Raw genomic sequence first — 26364 nt, forward strand, 5'->3', positions numbered from 1 at the left:
AAACATTGCTTACTTGTGTGTTGTCTAATGCTGTTATTTTGCTGGTGTATACTATAATATTGTACAGGCAAGTTTACTGATTTTATTTAGCTTAAAATGTATTTATTTGTAGGCTAAGCTTTTGGCCTTGTCTGCTTCATTTTATATTCTGAAGAGCCACTATCAAGAAATACATAATAACACCGGTGCGTTTTAAAACATTGATTTTTAGAGCAGTAATGAAATTAATGTGTAGCGATTGAGTGTGCCAGCTGTTATCGTTACACAACACAAAATCTAATCTTAATGCATTAAGTTAAATTTAGATAATTATAAAATAAATATCTGTGCTCGAAAAACACTCGACTTTACAAATGCATTACAGAAAATAAATTACAAAGCGGTAATGCAGGTAATGATTAAAACAAAGGCAATGTTGATCATAGAGAAAAACCATGTAGAATGTTGTTATTTACTTTTATTATTATGTAGTTTATTTTGTAAACATCATATATCGTTTACATTGGTATTTCAATCCCCACATCTGATGGCTCGTCTACCAATCTAGCAACATTGTATTTGGAGTTGAAAAACTCAGGTTTCTCCAATGATGGCTATTACTTAATAAAACCTAATGGAACTGACACTCCAATCAAGGTTTTAACTTTTATTACTTATAAGTTGTTACAACCAATTGGAACTGTAGTAACCATTTCAAGTTTAGGTGAAAAAATGTGAAGTGAAGGTGTGTATGGGATAAATAGAATACATTTGTTCATTTATTCCTATAACTTTTATTTTAGTTGTCAACAGTTGTTTACTCATAACTATATAAGTTTCCAATTTATATAAATTCTGTTCTGAGGTTTATTGTAACATGACAACATCTGGGGGAGGTTGGACTTTAGTTGCATTTGGTTATAAGAATAATATTGATAAAGAATGCACAGCTGATGATATGTGGTTCAGTAATAACATGGCACCGGATACACTATGTAAGATATTAAAATATTATATAATATCCCACAATGGTAGCAACAACGAGCCTTTAATCCATTTCCTCTGGGTTGGAGGCAGGCGTGAAAACCAACCAGGCGTGAAAACCAACTACTATAGTTTTATTTTAGTTGGGAAAACACAACCATATTTGGAAATGTAAAGGCAGCAACTTCGGCAAATTATAAAAACTTTTGTCATTTTACGAATTAGCAAGCGATGGTCGGAAAAGTATTGTAACGATTTTTTGTTGACGAATCTCGAACGAAACAGAACATGTTTGCGAGGCGCGGGGCAAGAAGACGTATTGTATTATTCTGTAATATTGTGTTTTATTTGCCATGTATTAGTTTGCTGTTAATGTTTTTAATGTCCTAAAGAGTCCGTATATGTACAATAGTGACTTTTAAAACATATTCAAAGTTAAACTGTTCAGGCAGACAAGGTAGTAATTCAAGACAAAGCCATAGACATAGGGGACGGAGTTACCTAACTTTCTTGGCGAGTTGACCAACACACATATTGCGGAAACTGTCGCCTTCTGGTGTTCCGGCCGAAACGACTATTAGTAACAACGTGTGTTTTGTATTTTCGTTTTTTCGTGAAATTTTAACCAAAAATACTGCTTATACAGCTGTAATTTGTATTAAAACTTAGTAAATATTGTGTATTTTAGGTTTATAAGTCTGACTGTACTGTGGAGTAAGTACAGAGTAAAAATGGCGCAGTTTGATCTTACATCTAAAGTAGGATGTTACCTTGATCGTCATTTAGTTTTCCCATTGCTTGAATTTCTCTCGGAACGAGACATTTTCGATGAGCGGGACCTACATAAAGGGAAGCTTGAGTTACTTAGTAACACCAACATGGTGGACTTTGCTATGGATGTACACAAGACATTATACCCGGGAGAGGTAATGCATTTTCTGTTTACCTAAAAAAGTCACAAAAATACTTCCTACCACATCTTTATACACACAGTTTTTTAAAATTGTACCTTAGTGTGTTTTACTTAGATACAATCCAACATGAACTAAGTTATACTGTATTGGACAACACTAAAACTGTATTGTCACACTTTTTGAGACTTTTACTTCAGTATAGTTTTTACCCATAGCGCTAATAGCTTGTTTATTTGCTGCTAATTTTGTTTTCCACGTTAGTTTTAAGAATTTTATTTTTGCTGTAGAAATCATAGTTTAGATTTAAAGTTAACTTTTTGGACAGAGAATACTTTTTGAACTTTTTTGTGCGGATTAAAAAAAATCCAGGATAGGCCTGCCAACCCTACAACCCCAGGTTTGGCGCTTATGGTTATTTGGCATTTCTAACAACCATTTTCACAGGAAATCCCTTCAAGCCTTCGAGACAAGAGAAACAACGTTGTCAGTTTGTTGAAATCATATACCGTTAAAACTGAGCCAATAGTTCATATATTTGAGCAAGATGAAGTCAGAAAACAGGTGCATTTAATGTTAAACTTTTGGGAACAATATATATTTTATTAGTTATAATATTATAAATATATATATTGGTAGATAATTCCTCCCTCTTTCCAATAAACTAACTGAAAGTTATTACCAACCATAAGTGAGCTCATGAACATTTTTCAGAATGCATATTTGCATTACTCGTCCCCAAGGGGTTAAATGAGTCTTAAAAATATGGAAGATATAATAACTGCTTTTTAAAACCGCTGGTATACAATGATACAATCCTACTCATTTTTTTCATTTAAGCTTAAGAGACAAAAAAATGTTTAAAAAAATAGATTTACTTTTTGTGTTTTTAGATTGAAACAACTCGCGACGGCAAACAGTTGTTTGAATATTTGGAAAAAAATCACAACTTTAAACTGGAAGATCTTGATACGTTGTACGATTATGCGAAGTTCCAATACGAGTGTGGAAACTATTCGGGAGCTGCGGAGTATCTCTACTTCCATCGTGTGTTGGTACAACCGGACGACAAGAGAGCAATGGACTCTCTGTGGGGAAAACTAGCGAGTGAAATATTGATGCAGGATTGGGACACAGCGTGGGAAGATTTACACCGCTTGCAGGAAAGCATTGACTCCAACACAATAGCAAGCCCTCTGCAGGTAGTTTAAGTATTTAACATCTAAATAGGAGTCTGATGATGCTATTTTAGGCAAATATTATACTTTTTTTTATTGGTTAATTTATTTCATAACACTTAATCTTTGCTTGATCATCATTTGAAATAAATGGTAATACAGTGGCCTGGTTTGTGAAATTTACCTTGCGTCTTCGTATCACCATAGCAATATAATTGCCATGGAAGCTTAACCTACCACGGCAATTTAGCGCATGCCGTATTTTGTTCCATTCACTAATTTCACTTTGTGGATAAGCTCCTACAGTGTGCCATACCATGGGGAAGCCAAAATCTTTATCTTGTATTCATTACTATTTACTAATCCAAACAAATGTTACAGTTACTCCAGCAAAGGACATGGCTCATACATTGGTCTCTATTCGTTTTCTTCAACCATGCCAAAGGAAGAGATGAAATTATTGATTTGTTTCTTTACCAGCCACCCTACTTAAACACCATACAAACCATGTGTCCATGGGTGCTACGGTATTTAACTACTGCCGTTATCACTAACAAGAGAAGAAGACAGGTTGGTAGACTTATTCTGTAACTTATGGATTTGTAAATGTGTCGAATTATTTGAATTTGGTCCCGATCCAATGCTCATGAAGTTGGACAACTTTTGTATGAAAATAACAGTCAGGGTTTTTAATATTACGTATTTCTTAGACTTGTATGTCTGTTATGTGTTTCGAAGCAATTGATTCTTTTAGACTAGGCACCAATATTTTTAAATGTGGGAATGATGAGACAAAATCCTATGAAGCAGATCTAATTTAAAGGTTATGAATTCTACCGATTAATGCTGTGCAGAAAATTCAAGAGTTGGCCTGCCACCCCCTTTTAGAGGGTTTGGCGAATATGGTTTTTATCATTGAGCAACCACTACATATTGGTTCAAATCGATTCCTTTGCAGGTTCTTAAAGATTTGGTGCGAGTGATCCAACAAGAAGCATACACATATCGTGACCCTGTAACTGAGTTTCTTGAATGCCTTTACGTTCACTTTGATTTTGACAAGGCCCAAGAAAAGCTACGCGAATGCGAACTTGTTCTTTCAAACGATTTCTTCCTCATCGCTTGTTTGGACGATTTTATCGAAAACGCTCGACTCTTTATCTTCGAAACTTTCTGTAGGATTCATCAGGTATTTGTGGTAACTTTAAATGAACAATTTGTAGGGAAAGCGTTAGGAGTCATGTTGTAGGATCTTACCCTTACAGAAGAGAATGCATATGCTATATTCGTATAATGTGAATATGCTATATACATGTATGGTGAAAGTCCAACTCTCTCCTAAATCCCATTTTCTGTAGAACCTCATTCATATAGAATAGAATGTGCATATACAATGTTGAGGTAATGGGCCAACTCTGGCCTAAATCCCAGGTCCAATGGCGTGCCTCATTGTAGGACCTCGCCCATATAGAATAGAACGTGCATATACAATGTTGGAGTAATGGGCCAACTCTGGATTAAATGCCAGGTCCCATGGCATGCCTTACCGTAGGACCTCACCCATATAGAATAGAATGTGCATATACAATGTTAGGATCCTAGACCAATCCTAGCTTAAATCCTAGGTCTTTGTCCTGTATTTCCATACCACCTCACAGATTTAGAATAGGATGCTCCCCCTACACACTATACACACCTTATACCCCCACAGTGCATCAGTATTGACATGCTTGCTGACAAGCTAAACATGTCCGTGGACGAGGCCGAACGATGGATCGTCAACTTGATCCGTAACGCTCGTTTGGATGCAAAGATTGATTCAAAGATGGGGCATGTTATGATGGGGACGCAAGCTGTCTCATCATATGAACAAGTTGGTGATGTTTTCATGAGTGGACACTAACTCATTCTTGTGATGACCATGATTCGTATGATTATGTATCATGTCATATCATGAGTATTTCGTTCATATGATCATGTATTATCATGAGAATGCATTTATGTCATATTTATAAGTAAATAGTTTGAAACAAGCTGTTTTATCATATGAACAAGTTGATGATATTTCGTGAATGTATATGATCAAACAATCATGTATCATATCATCATGAAAGTGATTTTATTTATCATAATTCATGAGTAAATAGTTTAAAACAAGCTGTTTCATCATATGAACAAGTTATTGATATTTGATGAGTTTAAATGATCATGTATCATATCATGTGAGTGCTTTCATGAATCATGACTACATGGTGTGTGATTTTTCCGGGAGTATTTATTTTTATATCATGATATGATTATAACTACATAATTTAATTTCCCATCAACCAGGTAATTGAGAAAACGAAGAGTTTAGGTTTACGAACCCAAATGTTGTCGACAAACGTTGAAAGAAGGTTGAATAAAGAAAGAGATCGAACAGATGCTGTGAGTGCTGCCAAATATGTTTCACGGATATGTTTCACAGTGTTTCTAAATTGTCAGCTATGCAAAAAATATTCATTCACTTACAAAGTTACAAACATGGTAACTCGGAAGTGAGCACATGTGTTTGAAACAGAACACTAGTGTTATTGCAACTGTCACCAGTGATAGTGATATTGCAACTGTCATTGCTCTGCTATAAAAATTAAAAGAAATGCCGACTTTGGCTGTTTTAACAGCCATGCTTTTACACTGACAATTTTACACACTTTTTCTTTAAAGGTGTTCCTTTTTGAGGAAATAAATGAAGTTATATTATGTTTAACTACATCAACATTATATGTAGGTTCCCCACTGGGCAGGAGGGCCAAAAGAAAATTGGTGATCGTTCGTTTCAATTGGGATTTAAGATTTCATTCTGTTTGTTTTTCAAGATCACTAGAAGAATATATAAGGAAATAATTCACTGGGTTGTAAATCGTGTTTGAACGTCGTTTGGACTTGGGATGGGAAATAAATGTTTTGTTCTCAAAAGATGTGTTTTTTTATGGGTTTTTGTCGAATTTTTAAAAGCCAATAAAAAGATACAGAAACAGTTATTCTGGCAACTTGAACTATTTTATATGTGTTGTAAAAAGATCTGTTTTTAACGGTCCTTGGGTAAGTGGGTTATTGGTTTTTTAAAACGGGAATAAAGAACACTACCTGTATACCACTACGAAAGAAATCTATACTTGTCGAGAATATTTTGCACTGTTAAGGTCCGTTCAGCCTGATTAGAGCGACCTGTATGAAACCGGTCCCACGAGGGTACTGCAAACCTCACTGCCAGAAGATTAAGAACTTAGCACATACAATGTCGGGGTAATGACCTCTGTTCTAAATCTCCAGGTCCCATGTCATGCCTCACTGTAGGACCTCACCCATATAGAATAGAATGTGCACATACAATGTTGGGGGCAATAGACAACTCTGACCTAAATCCCAGGTCCCATGTCATGCCTCACTGTAGGACCTCACCCTATATAGAATGTGCATACTGCATATACAATGTTGGGGGCAATGAACCAACTCTGGCCTAAATCCCAGGTCCCATGTCATGCCTCACTGTAGGACCTCACCCATATATAGAATGTGCATACTGCATATACAATGTTGGGGGCAATGAACCAACTCTGGCCTAAATCCCAGATCCCATGGCGTGCCTCACTGTAGGACCTCACCCATATAGAATGTGCATATACAATGTTGGGGTAATGGGCCAACTCTGACCTAAATCTCAGGTCCCATGGCATGCCACACTGTAGGACCTCACTCATATAGAATGTGCATATACAATGTTGGGGTAATGGGCCAACTCTGACCTAAATCTCAGGTCCCATGGCATGCCACACTGTAGGACCTCACTCATATAGAATAGAATATGCATATACAATGTTGGGGCAATGGGCCAATGGGCCAACTCCAGCCTAAATCCCAGGTCCCATGTCATGCTTCACTGTAGGACCTCACCCATATAGAATAGAATATTAAAACAAACCAGTAAAAGTTCAGTCAAGTCACAGTTTTTATTTCCAATGAACTAAAGGTTCACATTGCGATAATTACTTTGAAATTGCTACATTGTGACTACATACTGCAGTGATAATGGGAACAATACTTTGCAGTAACAGAATATCAACAGTTCGGGACCAAACTTAAAACACAAGGGAGGCAGGGATGGTTAAAATAAAATCCTACAAATTAAATTTTATCTCATTAGTTTTATTGTTTACTGATTAATACAGTGTCAAAGTCAGAGTAGGTTCCCCACCCTGCCACCCCAGGTTTGGCGCCTAAGTTAACAGCATCTGTTTATAAGCTTAGGAAGATATTGGAATCAAGTAAAAGGTGTATGTACAATACCCATGCAATACAGGAACATATAAGTGTATTTGTGATAAACAGGCCCTGTAGCTTTAAACCCATGTTAAGTTGTATATGGTAGTAGCAATACATAGTTTAAACAGTGGTTCGCTAACTGGGGTTTATACAGCAGTTTAAGAGGGTCCTTAATGTACAGCAATGATTATGATTCGATAAAAAATTTGTTTCATTGGTGTGGTTTTTTTCATCCCTCCTATACCTATACCATGTAGGTTTTCCTATAACTATACCATTCCTTGATTTTTATGGGGCCGTGAAATATCAAAATAATTTGCAGGGGTCCACCGGGCAAAGTTTTTTACAAAAGTTTAGGAACTGCTGGTTTAAAACATTGTCAATTTTCCATGGACCTTTGGATAGATTTTGAGAATAGTGTGTCCTAATATTAAAAGCTATAACTAAGCTAAAGAAATTAAAACCCAGTGTATAAAGTCAAGCTCTATTAGAATGCATGTATATTGTTTGCATTTAATCAGAACGGCGTTGTTTCTTTTTCATTTTCAACTGAGTAGAATTGCTTCGTAGAAGACCGAGGTGCTGGGGATAGCTCTCTAGTGCCTTCGTTATCTGTGATGTAATAAAGCATATTGTGACTCTGGTGTAAGTAGGATTATGTGAAGCTTATCCTCATAAAGCGGAAGAGTTATTATAACACGGGTGTTTTGTTCCATACACCACATGCTCTCTTACAAGTTACCACGTATGTAACTTATTTACCCTCACATGACTGGGCAACGACAGTCAATATAATATGTTCTGTTTCATACACCTCGGGCCGGTTTAAAAGAGAGCAGAAATGTAACTTCATGGGTGACTATTTTATAAATATTTTATGTATTGTCACAAATTCACGCTTTAATGCGTAAAAGGCTGCTATTCCTTAAACCTTATATTATGTATTGTGCGTGAGTTTCTGGGTCATCTGCCGTATCTATAGATCGATAATTGCGCATCGCGGAAGTCGTGGAACGTAACTGCAAGCGCATCGCGGAAGTCGTAGAACGTAACTGCAAGGTCTGGAGCCAGACCAAACACCCCTGCTGTTACGTATCTAGACGCTGCAGTTATCACGCTGTTCTTTTGTTTTTGTGTCTTTCGTCAGGAAATCTTTGCGTATATAAGCGCGTTGTGGTCCGTAGTAAACATGATATACAAGAGTGAACTGAGTTACGTATGGTTGTGGGTAAGAGGAATAAGGAAGCCGTTTAGCTACGGTGATTAACGGGACCAGCTTCGAGACACTTTCGATAGTTAATTCCAATTAAAAAGAAAATCCATCCGTCACTTTTAAACGTGACATGTATATGACAGTATGTACAGGCCATTAGTGACCACTGGGTCTAAATAATATATTTAAATATTAAAATTTATGCAATTTAACACCATTACATATAACTATATTATATGGTCTATACCTTGTGAAAGTTGTTTGAGCAATTGTTGAGTTTCAGCTTTGAACAGCATATGTTGTACAAGGAAATGCTCTCGCTTTATCTTATCTCGTAGTTTACGTGGTCTGTCTGGTATGAGGTAGTCCAACAATCGTTTCAGAAAGAACACAACATGCTGTGAATATGTTTATGGGTTAGTTGTAAGTTTGTTTTACTAATGTATTACACAGTTTGGTATTACTGTGAAGATCTTGTTAAGTATGTTTTAGATAGACCTATTTATAAACCTCATGATCACTGTTATAACATTGGTGTCTTCTTATACACCAGACACACATGGTGTATTTATACACCTCATGCTCACTGCTGAGTTATAACATGGGTGTCTTTTATAATATGCTTTTTTCCAAAATGTATACCATGTTGAAATAAACACTTTACATAATACAGCTACCACTTCAATATAAACCATCTCACCTCAACCACGATAACAAATGCTAGCTTCCCAGCAATGTTGTGCCAATATTGGGTCGTGTATTCATATTTGGGGCTGGCTGTTGGCGGGGAGAGATAACCAGGGTATCTACAAGTATTAAAATAATAAATATGAATTTTAAAATATTAACTGTATACAAAAAATATTATTTTTGGTGACGGTAATTGTATATAATATTATGTCCTTGGGAAAGACACCTAACGGCAATTGCTTCAACCCAGTAGTCACTTATAGGTTGTCTAAATTCTCAGCCATACTGAGAAATTATCACCCACAAAATTACATCCGTGGTAACTCGTAAGCAGGCACGAGGTGTATGAAACAGAACACCCGTGTTATAACGACTGTCGTTGCCTCTCCATGCGAGGATAAATAAGTTACATACGTGGTAACTCGTAAGCAGGCACGAGGTGTATGAAACAGAACACCCGTGTTATAACGACTGTCGTTGCCTCTCCATGCGAGGATAAATAAGTTACATACGTGGTAACTCGTAAGCGGGCACGAGGTGTATGAAACAGAACACCCGTGTTATAACGACTGTCGTTGCCTCTTCCACGCGAGGATAAACAAGTTATATTCATTCAATGCATTCACCTAAATCTGTAACATTACAGCAAATAAGTTAGATACCATGTCTCCCCTGAAACTATTAAAGTCACTATATGTTTATGAAAGTTAAATTGGAAATCCATAACATGTATTTACCTGCAAGTTGTGATATTGCCTTCACCGAATGGATCAGGATTATTTGGCATGCTGCGTGCTTCAAAGTCAGATGTGTTGAAATATGACATACTGTTGTTTACATATCCCTATGAATGGTAGATTATCTTTATATTACAGTTGTAATATAAAGCATAGGAAATAGTTTTGGCAGGAAAATTGTAAAGGAAGCTTTATAATATCTTAAGTTTACCAAAAAAATTCAGGTAAGTGCGAGACATTTAAAATCCAGACTGCGATAAATTTAGTTGCTTTGTTGTCTAAATTATTTTATGTTTTCTAGAAGTTCTGGTTCTACAATAATATTTACATATTTCACACTGATACAGTTGTTTTAACCTGTTATAACACAGGTTTTATTGTTATACCACAGTAAATGATGTTTTTTTTTTGCCACAACCTTTTTTAATCGCATAGATTTACATTGTTGTTTTTTCTAGAAGGTCTGGTCTTATATCTACATATTTCACAATAACACATGGGCACTTACATTATATGTAGAGGAAGGATATATATCAAGTGAATAAACATAATAATAAACCAGCTTAGGTATTGCTTCTGATGTTATAGCAATTGTGAACGCCTGCAATCATAATGTAAGTTAGCAAATATACTGCGGAGGTGGTTAAACTGTTGGCATACTGACTTATTGCATTGTAACTGGAGGATACCGGGTTCAATGCTCGATACTGCCACTATTAATGGTGTATGTGACCTTGGGCAAGACGGGACACTTTTTTGGACATTTCTTCAACCCAGTGGTCACTAAATGGGTTGTAACACTTTGAGTGTCCCATGGCATGCCACACTGTAAGACCTCACCCATATAGAAAAGAATGTGCATATACAATGTTGGGGTAATGGGCAACTCTGGCCTAATCTCAGGTCCCGTGGTGTGCCTCACTGTAGGAACTCACCCATGTAGAATAGAATGTGCGTTTACAATGTTGGGGTAATGGGCAACTCTGGCCTAATCTCAGGTTCCATGGCATGCCTCACTGTAGGACCTCACTCATATAGAATAGAATGTGCGTTTACAATGTTGGGGTAATATGAGCCAACTCTGACCTAAATCCCAGGTCTCATGGCATGCCACACTGTAGGACCTCATCCACATAGAATAGAATAGTAATAAATATCCATAATGCAAAATCAGAATGTTTCATACAAAGTAAAAACAAAGTAGTCCATACATACATTTGTGACAACTGCAAGGTTACCAATGAACTCCAGTAAATAATACCAAGCTCCAATATCTGAACATTTGTGTGCCAATGGTCGCCTGTAGGAAAACAATGATTGTGTTTATGCCTTAATGGTATTACTTTATATAGATAAATAAACGTAACTTCTTTATTCTTGTGTAGAGGGAAAACGACAGTGGTTATAACACAGGTGCTCTGTTTCATACACCTCGTGCCCACTTACGAGTTACCACAAATGTAACTTATTTATCCTTGCATTGTGGGTCAATGACAGTCGTTATAACACGGGTGCTCTGTTTTATAGACCTCGTGCCCGCTAATGAGTTACCACGTATGTAACTTTGTGAGTGAATATTTTAAAAGAGTTTTGTGTTAAAAGTCTCTTAGCCAGGTAGTAATTCTGTATGGGTGAGATCCTACAGCAACCAGATATATGCCAGAGAGTCCCATTACCCCGACACCCAGGGTGCTACATCCCATCAGTAACCACTGACTTTTTAACACTCATATACACAGTTAGTCTTCCACGTACCTGAGTTCACAGATGAACTTATTTGCATCAAGTCTGATCTCGATAATGTTGTTTACAAGTGCAAGCACTGGTGCGAGGGGAAACGCAGCCACAAATAATGTGACGAAGCCGAACTGTATTACTGTAATGTAGATGAAGAATAACTAGCCATGGTAACACAATTGAATTAAATGGATGTGACTTATTTATCCTCGCATGGTAAGGCAACGACAGTCTCTATAACACGGGTGTTCTGTTTCGTGCCCGCTTATAAGTTACCACTTAGGTGTTTTTTTTAAGTATAGCTGGCAATTTGGGCAACCCATTAGTGACCACTAGGTTGGAGCAATTGTCGTTAAGTGTCTTGCTCAAGAACACATACGCCCACAATGGTAGCTACATTGAGCCTTGAACCCATGACCTTTGGGCTAGAGTATCTTTCTCTATATACTAAAGCAATAAAGTTGACCACTTACCCATTTCAAGATATTCATAAAATAATCCCATCTCGGTGAATTGATTCAAATCATAATCCTGTTCCCATCTCGTATATTCGTTGTCCTTCATTTCAGTTGAAACTTTCTGGGACTTCCATTGTCTGTTATAAAATATGGGTAATAATGTGAAAGCATGAAATATAACGACTGTCGTTGCCCCGCCATGCGAGAATAAACAAGTAACAGTCTTTAAAAATAATGTAGTGGGAAATACTTATTTATCCTTGTTTCATACACCTCGTGCCAGCTTACGAGTTACCAAGTATGTAACTTATTTATCCTCGCATGGCGGGGCAGCGACAGTCGTTATAACACAGGTGTTCTGTTTCATATTTCAGTGTTTCCAAACAAATTTACATTTCAGTGTTTCCAGACAAATTTACATTTCAGTGTTTTCCAATGATTTCCACCCCTTACCTGTATTTATGTTGCAACCATGGCATCACCAACTCAATAAAGTTATTCCAAAGTTGTTTTCCAAACATGATGATGATTAGTTGGATGGACAACTCATACATACACCCACCAGCATCGCACTGAAGTTTAAACATACTTTGGTGTTAACGGGAGGTAAATAAGGTCATTATATATTGTTGGTCATTTTAAACTTCTTGTCAAGCAAGTGTCTTCTATTACTTGAGGTGTATCAAGTCACAGTAAGATTAAATATTTTCAGCGTTTAAATTACCAGTCATAAATAAATAGAAAAAATCAACCACACAGTTACATACGTGGTAACTTGTAAGCGGGCACGAGGTGTATAAAACAGAACACCCGTGTTATAACGACTGTCGCTGCCCGCCATGCAAGAATAACCAAACAATAATAATAATTCAAGAAAGAATAGCCCACTTGTTCCCATCTCCATGAGCCGAATAGATAAGTATAATGTCCAGGGGTCCCAGATATCGTGCCTTTGAAGAAAGCGATGTAGAAGAGATAGGAATAAAAGTTAACAAATTGGAAACAAAACATCTTGAACGTAAAACGGTCCTCGAACTCCGTCTGCGTTCGCGGGAGCTCTGGAAAAATTAGGATTGTATTAGATAAGATGGAAGGCTCTGAAGAATGGCAAGGTCTGTGGGGGAGCACCCTAAGTGTTAAGGTAATGAGCCAATCCTGGTCTAAACACTAGCACCCATGGTGTGCCATGCTGCAGGACCTCACACATATATGATAGAAAAAGATTACATTAATAACATAGACCTGTATAAGAGGTAAAATTGTCAGTACAAATATATACGGCAGAGCTGTTTAAAACAAATGTATTACGCCTGCAGCGACCGTTTAAAAACATAATAGACCTGTACTGACATTGAAACATTAATGTACAAAGCTGAAATCCTATTTACCCGGCAGCAATGTTTTACATACATAAATCACCCACAGTAACATACATGGTAACTCGTAAGCTGGCACGAGGTGTTAAACCCGTGTTATAACGAATGTCGCTTTCCGGCCACGGGAGGATAAAGTAAGTTACATTCATTCATCATTCATGCATAACATAAAAGTAAAAACAATAAAACATCAATTTTATTTTATCTCTTCGAACACAATGTCAAGGATTAAATTAATCAAAACACAAAACTATTTTAAGGAGAAAATGTTTGTATTTGTATCTTTCAAAAAGTGAATTAAATTACAGAATAAACAATCAAATTAAAGTAATAGCTTACCCATATTAGTCAGCCATATCGCTACTTTTTCATACACCTGTAACATAAGGAATATTATAATGGAAAGTTATGAGAGTTGTTTTATTGTTTAGTATATTACAAAACTCATACTTTTTCCTACATCATATAAAAACATTGTTATGTTAGATCATTGCTCCGAACTACTGGTTCTTATGGGTTGTCTAAATTGTCAGGCGTATATTAAACAAAGCTACATATGTTGTAACTGCACAAGGTGTATAAAACAGAACACCAGTGTTATCCAGATACCATTGTCAGCATATGTGTTCTTGACAAGACACTTAACGAACATTTCTCCAACCCAGTGGTCACTAATAAGTTGGACCTTGCACATATATAATACAATGTCGTGGTAGTGGGCCAACTCTGGTCTAAATCCCAGGTCCCATGACATGCCTTACTGTAGACCTCACCCATATAGAATATAATGTGCATATACAATGTTTGGGTAATGGCACAACTCTGGCCTAAACCCCAGGTCCCATGGCATGCCTCACTGTAGACCTCACCCATATAGAATATAATGTGCATATACAATGTTGGAGTAATGTGCCAACACTGGATTAAATCTCAGGTCCTTTGGCATGCCTCACTGCAGGACCTTACCCATATAAAATAGAATGTGCATATACAATGTTGGAGTAATGGCCAACACTGGTCTAAACCCCAGGTACCATGGCATGCCACACTGTAGGACCTCACCCATATAGAATAGAATGTGCATATACAATTATGGGGTAATGGGCCAACTCTGGTCTAAATTCCAAGTCCCATGGCGTGTCTTGCTGTAGGACCTCACCCATATAGAATAGAATGTGCATATACAATGTTGGGGTAATGGGCAACTCTGGCCTAAATCCCAAGTCCCATGACATGCCCCACTGTAGGACCTCACCCATATATAAAACAGACTATGTTCAAACTATCCTTATACGCTCACCTTGTTAAGACACATAATGATAACAAGAGACAGCATAGAAGCAGTGATGGTTGTTAGCATAGCAGGTGTTGCAAAGGTTCCTATGGCTCCCAGTGAAGATAAATCCACACTGACAGCAAATATAGCACTTATTGCCAATCTGTATACGATGACAGCAAATACCGCAGCTATAACCACCAGGATCTATAGTGCGAAATATAGTTGTAATTTACCAGTAGCAGCAACATAAGTGTTATATATATCTAATATATATTGTAGGCAATAGAATGCACTGGAATAGGAAATAAATACTACCCTGATTAGCTTTAAAAAAATCATAAATTTGTTCTTAATATATACAACATGTCAATGCTTTAAAGTGATTAGGTTATACTGAATCTGAATGTGTTATATATAGATATGTCTATTACTATTACTATATCATTGTGTGCGTTAGAATAGAAACTACTTTGATAAGCTAAATTAACCATTCATATGTAATGTACTAAAAACATATACAGCATGTTGTTACGGTTGAGGTGTAAAACTTATAATGTAATGACTCCCAGGACCCATGGCGTGCTGCCATGCAGGACCTCACCCACATAGAATATACTGTAATGACAGCAATTATATGTGTAATGGTGTGTCTATTATGTGCATTGAAACACCACCAGCAACTAAGGTGTGAAATATAGCTGTGTTGACATGTATTGTATTATATAGTTGTCATGTACTATACATATATAACGTGTCTTGTGTTAAAGGTCATTAAGTTGTCATGTTTAGATCGTTAACAAATATGTTACGTACGTCTAAAGGTAGTTTCATTGTATAGATAATGTAATTTACATCACATGTCAGTGCAACACTTTTACCGCATACTATGAACATACTATGTGTTGAGAGATAAATTATGTTCTGCTTAATGTGTTAAAACACATTGTAAAAAGAAACACATACTTTATTATTAGCCTAATACAATTCTTAAATAAAATGTAATGACATGTTTTATAAAATATTACAAACAATTTACTTTCTGCCCACGAAATGACTAAAACTAATATATAGTAGGCTGGCGGGAAATGGGACACATTTTGATAACATTTTCTAGTCCCATTTGGTACCAAACAAAGAAAAAGGAATTATAAAACTGCATCCTCACAACTCCCATATACCGCTGTTAGTTGTTTAAACGTGATATTTGGACTTTGTGACCTAAAGGTGTCCCGTGTTTCCTCACCCTACTATATACTATAAATAATCATTCTCAATTCCCCCATAGAACTAACTTACCCAGAAAAACACGGTAACAAGAGACAAGCATGTCCTTGTGTATTTGTCCTTAGCTGCCAAATACGGCTCCATGTCACCAGTTACCGGGTTTAGTCGTTCCTTCGTAACTTGAGCTTCGAACTCGGGCCGTACGAGGTCCCTCTGCTCGTCGTAATCGACTAAATCCCATTCGTACGAAAGCTCAAACTGTCGGCGTTTCCAAAACTCAAGGAACATAGTGGCTGCGTAGGGTAGAAGGGATATATAATAATATGGTAGGTAGGGTAGGTAGGGATACGATTTGAATGAAGGAAATTTATTTCGTCTCTTCGGTCACGATAACGAAGAACAAGAGAGTTGGTAAAAAGCGAAAAGACGGGTAGTAACGGTAAACAGCAGTTGATAAAACCTGTTTATTAATAAAAAGGAAAAAATATTGTTTTGGATGAAAGGCGTGACCGTTAGACGAACGTATGAATGAAACTTACATATATAATATACGTGAATAAATACAGTTTATTAAATCTATAATATGGTACGAATGAATGTAACTTTATCCTTGCATGGCCCGGCAAGGCAGTCTTATATAACACGGGTGTTTTGTTTCAAACACCTTCTCCGCCTATATAGGTTACCACGCATGTAACTTTGTTGGTGATTTTTTCCTTGGGAAGTATGGCTGATAATTTAAACTACCCATCAGTGACCACTGGGAGCAACTGTCGTTACAATACGTGCCCAAGAACACACAACCCATAATAATTGATATCCCTCACCACACAAAGTAACATGCTTGGTAACTCGTAAGCTGGCACGAGGTGTTAAAACCCATGTGATAACGACTGTCGTTTTCCGGCCACGCGAGGATAAAGTAAGTTACATTCATTCATTCCCTACAAGCTTTTAATTTAGAGGTTGTATCAACTTACCCCATAATGACATAAAGATAGCAAAGAAAATCGTCGCTTCATTGTCGAACACGTATGTTATCTAAAGAATTAAACACAAGGTAAATCAACCCAATTCAGATGATAGTTATACCATATAAAAACTGTTGCCGCCAGGCATATTTATTACATTTGTTTAAAACTGGTGTTCTGGAGTTCTGGCATTTATAATGTATAATGTTTCCCTTTATTGCAGATATTTTTATTTCAACATATTTTTTGGTTAAATTTTAAATAACGCAATAAAGATTAAATTAATTAAAACAACGAAGAGAAGGGAAGTAGCAGCAAAAGGGCAGTCGTTAAAAACACGGTACGGGCAAAAAAAACTTGAGTAAAAGTGTCAAGCAAAAGGGTTTTGCCAATCTCAAAATATAAAACTTTTTTTTTTTGAAATAATACATATGTTATGTAGTAGGGTGGGGGAAGATGAGACACCTTTTGATTCTATTTTCTCGTCCTGTTAAGTAGTAAACACAGAAAATTGAAACAGTTATAAAACTGCATCCCCACGACTCCCATGGACTGTTGTTAATTGTTTAAAACACAATCAGAATATTTGGATATTATGTGCTAAAGGTGTCCCATCTTCCCCCAACCCACTATGGTATTATTAACAAATATTGAATTTACCCTCGCAGCAAGACAAGATGTCTTTAATTTCCAGTAGCTACAATCTTCATCACACAGTGGGCACATAGTTAGATTACCAGCATACGTTGGGTACGTTTCATCACAAATTTCCTGGCTGTGATGTAAAATTACTTTGGAGAGGGTTTTGCAATGAAGCAAAACTTTTTTAAAAAGATTTTAATTTAAAACTAAAATAATGTCTATGTTTTAAACAGATTACAAAAAAAAATTTTTATCATAAATTTTTCATTGTTTATATATAATTATGTTAGAAAAACAGAAGTGTTTAATAGACCTAATAAGAATTACATCTGTGTACTTTATACAAGTAAAGTGCTGCATGCATTTAAACAAATCACACCCATGCATTTATATATATAACACCAACACATAACATGCAATCAATTACCACAGCAAGCCATTTCCTGAATGCATATAAAGTTTGGCAGATATTTAGATTATGTGAGTTTATGTAACTTTAACCAAATCCCATTTTTATAAACAAAATATAATTTACCAAATCAATAGGAATTTTCAAACACGATTTTCCTTTTAAACAAAAGTCAGAATTGAAAAAGTTTAATTACACTAATTATAACTGTTACTGTAATCTAAATTTTGCAATTTGATTTACTATTGAAAAGTGCTTGGGTAATGGGGAAACTCTGGACTAAATCTTAGGTCCCACGACGTGCCTGGCTATGGGACCTAACCCATAGAATATTGTAAGTTGTATCTTTTAAACATTTCTAATTTTTTTCATTTTTTCCCTACTTTTATACTCACGTTGGCGCATAAAACCATACAGCAATAATGCTGTAAATGAAGACGATAAATCCAACAATGGTGGGGTAGAACAACATCTCAGTGTAGTAGCCCAACCATGCAAAGTAGATAGCTACCTTGTCGCCAAGGTACAACCTGATGGAATGCATGCAAAGCTAGAGGTGTGGTGTATATGTATATAGCTGCCTAAGATGGATATGCATGTATATGGATAGGTATGCAGTGTGCGCATGTTGCTGCCAGGCGTATTATTAGTCTAAAAAAGAGATCTGCTGGCTGTTTATTTGTAATTCTAATCACGAAAATATCACAACAATTGCCAAAAGATCTCTTTCAGACTGTGGTAACTGAAAATTGGAATATTTATATTTTTTAAGTGCATACTTTTAAATAAAACGTTAAAAGAATAAAGTAAATTGCTTAAAATAGAGTAAAATATTAGAAGCCTTTATCCAAAGCCAGAATAGAATAATATAAACTATATATGTCTCATTTTCTCAGAGCATGACATAGCAATATGTGATGTAACAATACAGCTGTGTGACAACATAAAGGGCATTCCCATCGAACCAAACACCCGTGCTACAATTTCATGCTTAGGGGGGTTGTAGCATTTACCTGACATTAGTCCAGGTGACAAGCGTCACTACACCATATACTAGAACCCCAATACCCACCATGGCAGCGGGCCATAGGAGTTTGGTGTAAAATCCCATAAAAGCAAAATACAATGCTATCTTGTCACCCAGGTAACTCCTGTTTATATTTATTTACTGATTGCTGATTAGGCCTAATAATATTATATTAAATTTTTCAGGGTTACAATTGAACTCTGGTTTAATCTTTCAGGTCCCATGGCATGCCTCACTGTAGGACCTCACCCATATAGTATAGAATGTGCATATACAATGTTGGGGTAATGGGCGACTCTGGCCTAAATCTCAGGTTTCATGGCGTGCCTAACTGTAGGACCTCACCCATATAGAATAGAATGTGCATATACAATGTTGGGGTAATGGGCGACTCTGGCCTAAATCCCAGGTCCCATGGCGTGCCTAACTGTAGGACCTCACCCATATAGAATAGAATGTGCATATACAATGTTGGGGTAATGGGCCAAATCTGGTCTAAATCCCAGGTTCCATGGTATACCATGTTACAAGACCTCATATATAATTGTATAATAAGGCAACTTTAGTGGAAAAATACTATATATATTATATGGGAAAAATATTGACATAAGGTTTTAAGCTGTATGTATAACTTACCTTATCAAATCAAGTGGTTGAAACTTATACCACCTTCCCCATCTTGCCCATTCCCAGTATAATAACCTTCTCATGTTTGCATTGATTGCTAGTTTGCTTTCAGTGCTCTTATGTTTGCCCTATATAAAGTAGAGTGGTTGAATGTAACTTGTTTATTCTTGCGTGGAGGGGTAATAATAGTCGTTATAACACAGGTGTTCTGTTTCATACACTTTGTGCCTGCTTACGAATTACCACATATGTAACTTATTTATCCTTGCATGGTGAGCAACGACAGTTGTTATAACACGGCTGTTCTGTTTCATACACCTCGTGCCCGCTTACAGGTTACCACATATGTAACTTTGTAGATTGTAGGTGATCATTCTTTGGAAGTATTTTTACACTTTTTTCTGTATGTACGATAGTTTTAGTAGCATTTTTCTTTTCTGTATGCTTTCTGTTTCTGTGGTATTCAATGGCACATAAGAGAGAATTGTCAAGTACATAAGCATATAATCCACTTGAAGCAAGATATGCAAGTGAAACCTAAATGTAACCCTGTAATAACCCATAAATGCAATACCTCACACACCGCCAACTTTCGACCCCCTCAAATGCAAAACACCCACAAGTTATAAGACAAACCTACAAGCTTAAAACCACTGTTTTTTGTAAAACATAAAAGCTCATACCCACCCAAAGCATAAGTACATTTCATGTTTTAAAATCAATGGTTTTTAAGCTTTTTGAGATGAAAGGTTAACAAGAAAATCATCAAATTTATTGCATAATTATAAATCCATAATCCAATCAACAAAATTCCTTCTAATTATTAAAATAATAATAATAATAACTTTTATTTGTCTCTTCGATTACGGTAGCGAAGATTTAGAAATATTTTAAACGAAAAGACAAGATATAGCGACAAAACAACAGTTGTTAAAACACGCTTACGGTTAAAAACATATTTACATTTATTTAGAAGAATTTATTAGTGATCCATTTGCTAGCCCTTATATGCCACAAATGCAACAACCCAATAAATTTAACTGCAGTTGAAACATATCTTACCTCATGCAAAGGGAAGGCACATTCATACACTCCTGATGATATGAGATTGTTAATACCAATGTTAACTCTCTTAGGACCGTATCTTGTTTCACTCATAATTCGGTGGGCCTGTTAAAATTTGGGTTAAGATGGAGGTTTCCAAACTGGGGTTAGCACATAATATTGAAATATCCTGATCATGTTTTAAACAATTAACAAAGATCTATGGGAGTCGTGTGAATAGGTTTTATATTTCTTTGATGATTTTTGTTTACTTCCATACAGTATTATAATTTTTTGAATGTTCTTTGTTTACTACCAAATGGGATAAGAAAATAGAATAAAAAACTGTCCCATCTCCCCCACCCTACTATATTTCATGAAGTAAAACTTACGATTCGTGATCTTTGTGAATTCGCAAAAAATGATTTCTCGTCTTGAATGTCAAAGAAATCCATCTTGTCCCGAACAAACTCGGTCGTATAGTAGTCTGGTTCCTCCTGAAAGTTGAATGAATAGAACAAAACTAATTTTTATCACAGGCGTAGCATCCACAGTCGTTATAACATGGGTGTTCTGTTTCATACACCCCATGCCAACTTACGAGTTGAATAAATGTAACCTATTTATCCTCACATGGCAGGGCAATGAGAGTCGTTATAATACTGGTGTTCTGTTTCATACACCCCGTGCCAACTTACGAGTTGAATAAATAGAACAAAACTAATTTTTATCACAGGCGGACCATCCACAGTCGTTATAACATGGGTGTTCTGTTTCATACACCTCGTGCCAAGTTACAAGTTGAATAAATGTAACATATTAAATTCTCGCATGGCGGGCAATGACAGTCGTTATAACACGGGTGTTCTGTTTCATACACCTTGTGCCTGCTTACAAGTTACCACGTATGTAACTTATTTATCCTCGCGTGGCGGGGCAACGACAGTCGATATAACACAGGTGTTCTGTTTCATACACCTTGTGCCTGCTTACAAGTTACCACAAATGTAATTTTGTGGGTGATTGTCCAAACAATGATTGAAAATTTGGACAGCCCATTAGTGACCACTGATGATGTTAAGCTTTGAACCTAAATATTCCCTGGGTCAAACACGGGCATGGGTAACTACAATACAATGCTATATACAGTTGATTCTCTCACCATCTCTGTCATTTCTTCAGTGTTCAATACACAAGGCGCAACAAGTTTTCTATACAAAGTTTTCACACATCCACAAATCTCAGAAGAATCCTTCATGAACTCCTCCCTCCTCTCTTCCTTCAACGGCATCTTCATCTTCATTCTCTCAGCATATTTAAGCAGAATAGGCCAAGGAACATGCACTTTCACAAAGTATGTGTTTTGGTCTTGCGATTGCTGTAGAAACAGAAAACGGAGATTAAATTTAAAAAAATAGTGGTAGTTTTAATGATAAATAAGTTTCAGTTATTTATTCATAAACGGAGTGTAAAAATCCCCGGTTCGTGGGGGATTTCTGTTTGGGAATTACCCATAACAAACGTTTCGAACTTAGTAAACTGCGTGTGGCAACTTGATAAACGCCACAACAATAGCAGTGCCGAGCCTTGAACTCAGATTTTTTTTAAAAAACTATAAAAACTGTGTCATGGCGCCCGACTTTTTGCATGCTATATGTGCATTGAGGATTAATTCGAGCCTCGCGCTCGTAACCTCTATTTTCAAGGCTATATCCACTGCACCACGGGGCGGAAAATAGTGGCAGTTTTAGCAGAAACGCTCTAAGTACTTTCCCTCGAGTGTAGTTTTTATCTGTAGCGTATTTTAACGACTGGTGTTTTGCTGCTAATTTCCTTCTCTTTGCTAGAACTCGCGAGGATACGGTTTTATAATTCTTTAAATGTTCTCTGTTTACTACCAAATGGGAGCAGAAAATAGAATAAAAGATGTCCCATCTTCCCCCACCCTATTACTATATATTTTGTCCCACCTCTTTCGGTTCTCGTTCCAACATCAGACCCGCTTTCTCCAGATTTTCTTCGTAATGTTGCCGTTGCCCATCGTCCTTATCATGTTCATGCTCATCGTTGTCTTGATACGCAATCACATAGTCTATGAAACGAACACCATCGTGGAAATAGAGAGTTGCTTTTGGTCGCTGTAAAAAAAGTATAAATTGATATATAATACTGTGGGGTAAGACGGGACACCTTTAGAACAAAATATCCAATTATTTTGATTGACTTTTAAACAATTAACAACGGTCTATGGGAGTCGTGAGGATACGATTTCATAAATATTTAAATGTTCTTTGTTTACTACCAAATGGGACGGGAAAATCGTACGAAAAGATGTCCCATCTTCCCCACTCCACTATGATACTGTGGGGTAATATGTGATATCGTTAGCACCGAAATCCCATATTTCCTGATTGTGTTTTTAACAATTACTAATGTTTTTTTAGAGTCGTAAAGATAGTAAGATACAGTTATATAATTCTGTAAATATTCGTTTGGTTTCTGTTATTTTAATCAGTTGAGACATGACCTTATTTAACGTTAACTGTAGCTGTTACATTGATTTATTACACTCTTCAAAGCAATAAAAGCCATAAAACGTTTAAATGTTGGTCTCCATCGTTAAAACTACAAGCACACAGTAATTGGACGATTACACAACGTTTGTTAATACATTAAACACAGCGCTATAAAACAGCACATTAAATACTCTTAAATAACAAATGACGATTTTTGCTGCATACTATTAAATTAAAACCAACGTAAGAAAATACTTAAATTGCATTTTTCGTGCAGTTATAACCTATATATTGAAATACAATCAATTTTACCTCGTCCAGTTCACGAAATAGACTGTCAAGGCAATCACAACAGCAACAAATACGAGGCATGTTTACTCTAGGTCTAACTGTCTTGCAATAACTTGCATTTTTAATTGCAATCTGACCCCTATTTGTGGTGATTATGTATTGACAGACACCATTGTTGCTGACCTTGAACAAACAATGCATATTGTGACAACAATGATAAGATAATTTTCAAGTCATGTACTAACAGACTATGTAATTTGAGTGTATTTACTTGTTTTAACGATGTTTTTAGCAGCATTTCGACCCTAAAAACTTTGCCAAAACACGCATACGCGGTACAACAACGACAACGACATATAAGTTACAAAATTAACCGTTTAAAGTTACATGCAACGACGTAAAACACCGAATTTAACCCCAAACTCACAGTGGTCGTCTCAGTACCAGAGTATTCTAATATAGTTTCCCTTGTCGTATTTGATTTTGTGTCGCCCACCGAGTTTGGAAGTTCTATCTCACTAACGATGCTATCTTCGCTTTCAGCATCATGCAACTTTTCAGTTTCACTCATTTTAATATATATGGCTTATAAAACATCATAACCTAATTTACTAACGAGGATCAAACTAATTATAAATGCAAAACACGCTAGCACTTTTGATGTAGGCCGTAGTTGGCCCATTACCACAACATTGTATATGTACATTCCATAATTTCTATTCTATATGGGTGAGGTACTATAGTGAGACACGCCATGGGACCTGGGAATTAGACCAGAGTTGGCCATTACCCCAACATTTTATATGCACATTCTATTCTATATGGACGAGGTCTTACAGTGAGGCACGCCATGGGACCTGAGATTTAGGACAAAGATGACCCATTACCCCAACATTGTTTATGCACATTCTATTCTATATGGACGAGGTCTTACAGTGAAGCACGCCATGGAACCTGAGATTTAGGACAAAGATGACCCATTACCCCAACACCCCGGGTGCTACCACACCGCAACAGTGTAAAATGATATAGGTCTACAAACACACGCTACCGGTGTAGGCAACAAATTAGGTATTTTCGGCGTCAATACAAATTCAATCACCACAACTAGATAACGTGTAGTGTACTGATATTCAATGGACCAAACGCACATAAAAGTGGGTACAGAATACGCACTGTATAAAGTATGTATTGCCGTACAACGCTGAAACGTGGATTTTATTTTAACACAAAAAACACCACATTTGTGTCTATATACCATCTTACTGTATAACTTGTATGTAAGTGTATGTACTTAAACTGTGTCTGGTTTATAAATACTCTGATACACTGAGTACTTCCATACATTGCGGGTAATAATACCACTACTGTTATTTACGTGCTCTAACCTATTGCCACTTTTACTGTTTAGAGTTCTTGTATACATAATTAAACATTCTCTGACGCTATTTCGACATGAAATCGCTGCATTCTGTATTCCCATACATTATGAATACGTCTTTACAGAGCTGCATAGTAGCTATTCCTCTAGCATAGGAAATATTCGAAGTCATTCAAGCGCTGTTAAATCGATTACGATTCCCGTGTGGCTGCTGACGTAGCTACTGGTCCCGCGAGATATGCTGCTAGCTTATATTGATATAAAACTGATTTTTTATCTTTATGTAGTACTGTGGGGTAAGATGAAAACCGTTAGCATATTTATCCCGTATTTTGTAATCGTGTTTTTAACAATTACCAGCGCTCTTTCACTGTCCTTAGAATACGATATATAATTCTGTAAATATTCTTTGTTTACAACCAACTAGAACGAAAAAGAAAATAAAAACATGGACCATCTTACCCCACCTACTGTATATAACTTTAAAGGCCTGATTTTCTCTAAAACTCAATACAGCATCGAACTAAGCAAAACTGAATCATTCAACCACTGTCCTTTTGCTGCTAACTCCCTTCTCTTTGTTGTTTTAACTAATTTGCTCTTCGCTATCATATGCTTATGTTATAGTATGTCTGTTAGTATACCTATAGCATAGTGGGGTGGGGGAAGACGGGACACCTTTAGCACATAATATCAAAATATCCTGATCATGTTTTAAACATTTAACAACGGTTTATGGCAGTCGTGAGGATACGGTTTTATATTTCTTTTAATGTTCTTTGTTTACTACCAAATGGGACAAGGAAAAAACTAAAATGTGTCCCATCTTCCCCACTCCACTAAACAACTCCGAAGCTAAAGGCCAACTTAGCTACTCTAGTCGCAAGATAGTCAAACCAACCTCGAGTCAAACCATTGTTGTTTTAAGAATTCGCGTATTGCTCCTGCTACTATTGTGACGAAGCATTCTACAATCGTATTGCCTGTTTCCGAACCTTTTCGATCAACAATGCATGTTGTACGACCATTGTTAAGTCACAGGCGACAGCTCGAATCGCAGTCGTTATGAATAATTTAGAATTGCTTGTTCTAAAGTTAATTACGCCCCTTATTTTGACGTGCTAGCCTTCTGATGCAAATGGATTCGACAACAAAATGCTTTTAACGTGGTTTTGAAACGAGTTCTCAACTAAATAACTGGATATAAGAATTAAAGTAAGAGAAGTATAGTAGGGTGGGGGAAGATGGGACACCTATTCATTCTATTTTCTCGTCCCATTTGGTAGTAAACAAAGAACATTCAACAAATTAATAAACCATATACCCACGACTCCCACAGACCGTTGTTAATTGTTTAAAACACGGTCAGGACATTTGGATATTAT

At 36.5% G+C, this 26364-nt stretch overlaps 2 protein-coding genes across 4 annotated transcripts; one reads left to right on the forward strand and one right to left on the reverse strand.

The window, feature by feature from the left end:
• The first annotated feature begins 1582 nt into the window (after positions 1–1582).
• LOC100185058 (eukaryotic translation initiation factor 3 subunit E-B) lies at positions 1583–6073 on the forward strand. Its single transcript, XM_002130048.5, has 8 exons — positions 1583–1889; positions 2322–2438; positions 2768–3076; positions 3434–3622; positions 4011–4241; positions 4764–4925; positions 5384–5479; positions 5823–6073. The coding sequence occupies exons 1-8, from the start codon at positions 1695–1697 to the stop codon at positions 5859–5861; spliced, it is 1338 nt and encodes a 445-aa protein (XP_002130084.2). The 5' UTR covers positions 1583–1694; the 3' UTR covers positions 5862–6073.
• A 954-nt stretch (positions 6074–7027) lies between these two features.
• On the reverse strand, positions 7028–24220 carry LOC100185864 (anoctamin-5). Of its 3 annotated transcripts, none has more exons than XM_018812942.2 (22): positions 24026–24220; positions 22762–22929; positions 21954–22169; positions 21184–21288; positions 20810–20917; positions 19757–19875; positions 19107–19244; positions 17703–17817; positions 17052–17112; positions 16144–16364; positions 14869–15051; positions 13908–13944; positions 13081–13250; positions 12646–12764; positions 12208–12329; positions 11753–11873; positions 11213–11297; positions 10506–10598; positions 9998–10104; positions 9271–9376; positions 8818–8968; positions 7028–7969 (listed from the first exon to the last, which is right to left on the reverse strand). In XM_018812942.2, exons 1-22 carry the CDS (start codon positions 24167–24169, stop codon positions 7875–7877), a joined length of 2784 nt encoding a protein of 927 aa, XP_018668487.1. In that variant the 5' UTR covers positions 24170–24220; the 3' UTR covers positions 7028–7874. The 3 variants fall into 3 exon arrangements, with proteins under 3 accessions (XP_018668487.1, XP_026691398.1, XP_002123763.3); XM_026835597.1 differs by lacking the exon at positions 24026–24220 and adding an exon at positions 23620–23804; XM_002123727.5 differs by lacking the exons at positions 19107–19244; positions 24026–24220 and adding exons at positions 18489–18623; positions 23620–23803.
• Positions 24221–26364: the final 2144 nt, after the last annotated feature.

The sequence above is a fragment of the Ciona intestinalis genome, chromosome 8 (genome assembly GCF_000224145.3).
Source record: "Ciona intestinalis chromosome 8, KH, whole genome shotgun sequence".
NCBI lineage: Eukaryota > Metazoa > Chordata > Ascidiacea > Phlebobranchia > Cionidae > Ciona > Ciona intestinalis.

What these genes read in the sequence shown, in the direction of transcription:
- LOC100185864 (XM_026835597.1), bottom strand. Translation starts at nt 23,799, where the DNA reads ATGCATTGTTTGTTCAAGGTCAGCAACAATGGTGTCTGTCAATACATA. An exon ending in TGGAACGAGAACCGAAAGAG is followed by an intron (nt 22,170 to 22,761) that starts GTGGGACAAAAT and finishes CTGTTTCTACAG; the next exon opens with CAATCGCAAGACCAAAACAC. An exon ending in CTGAAGAAATGACAGAGATG is followed by an intron (nt 21,289 to 21,953) that starts GTGAGAGAATCA and finishes TTCAACTTTCAG; the next exon opens with GAGGAACCAGACTACTATAC.
- LOC100185058 (XM_002130048.5), top strand. Translation starts at nt 1,695, where the DNA reads ATGGCGCAGTTTGATCTTACATCTAAAGTAGGATGTTACCTTGATCGT. An exon ending in AGACATTATACCCGGGAGAG is followed by an intron (nt 1,890 to 2,321) that starts GTAATGCATTTT and finishes CCATTTTCACAG; the next exon opens with GAAATCCCTTCAAGCCTTCG. An exon ending in CTGTCTCATCATATGAACAA is followed by an intron (nt 4,926 to 5,383) that starts GTTGGTGATGTT and finishes CCCATCAACCAG; the next exon opens with GTAATTGAGAAAACGAAGAG.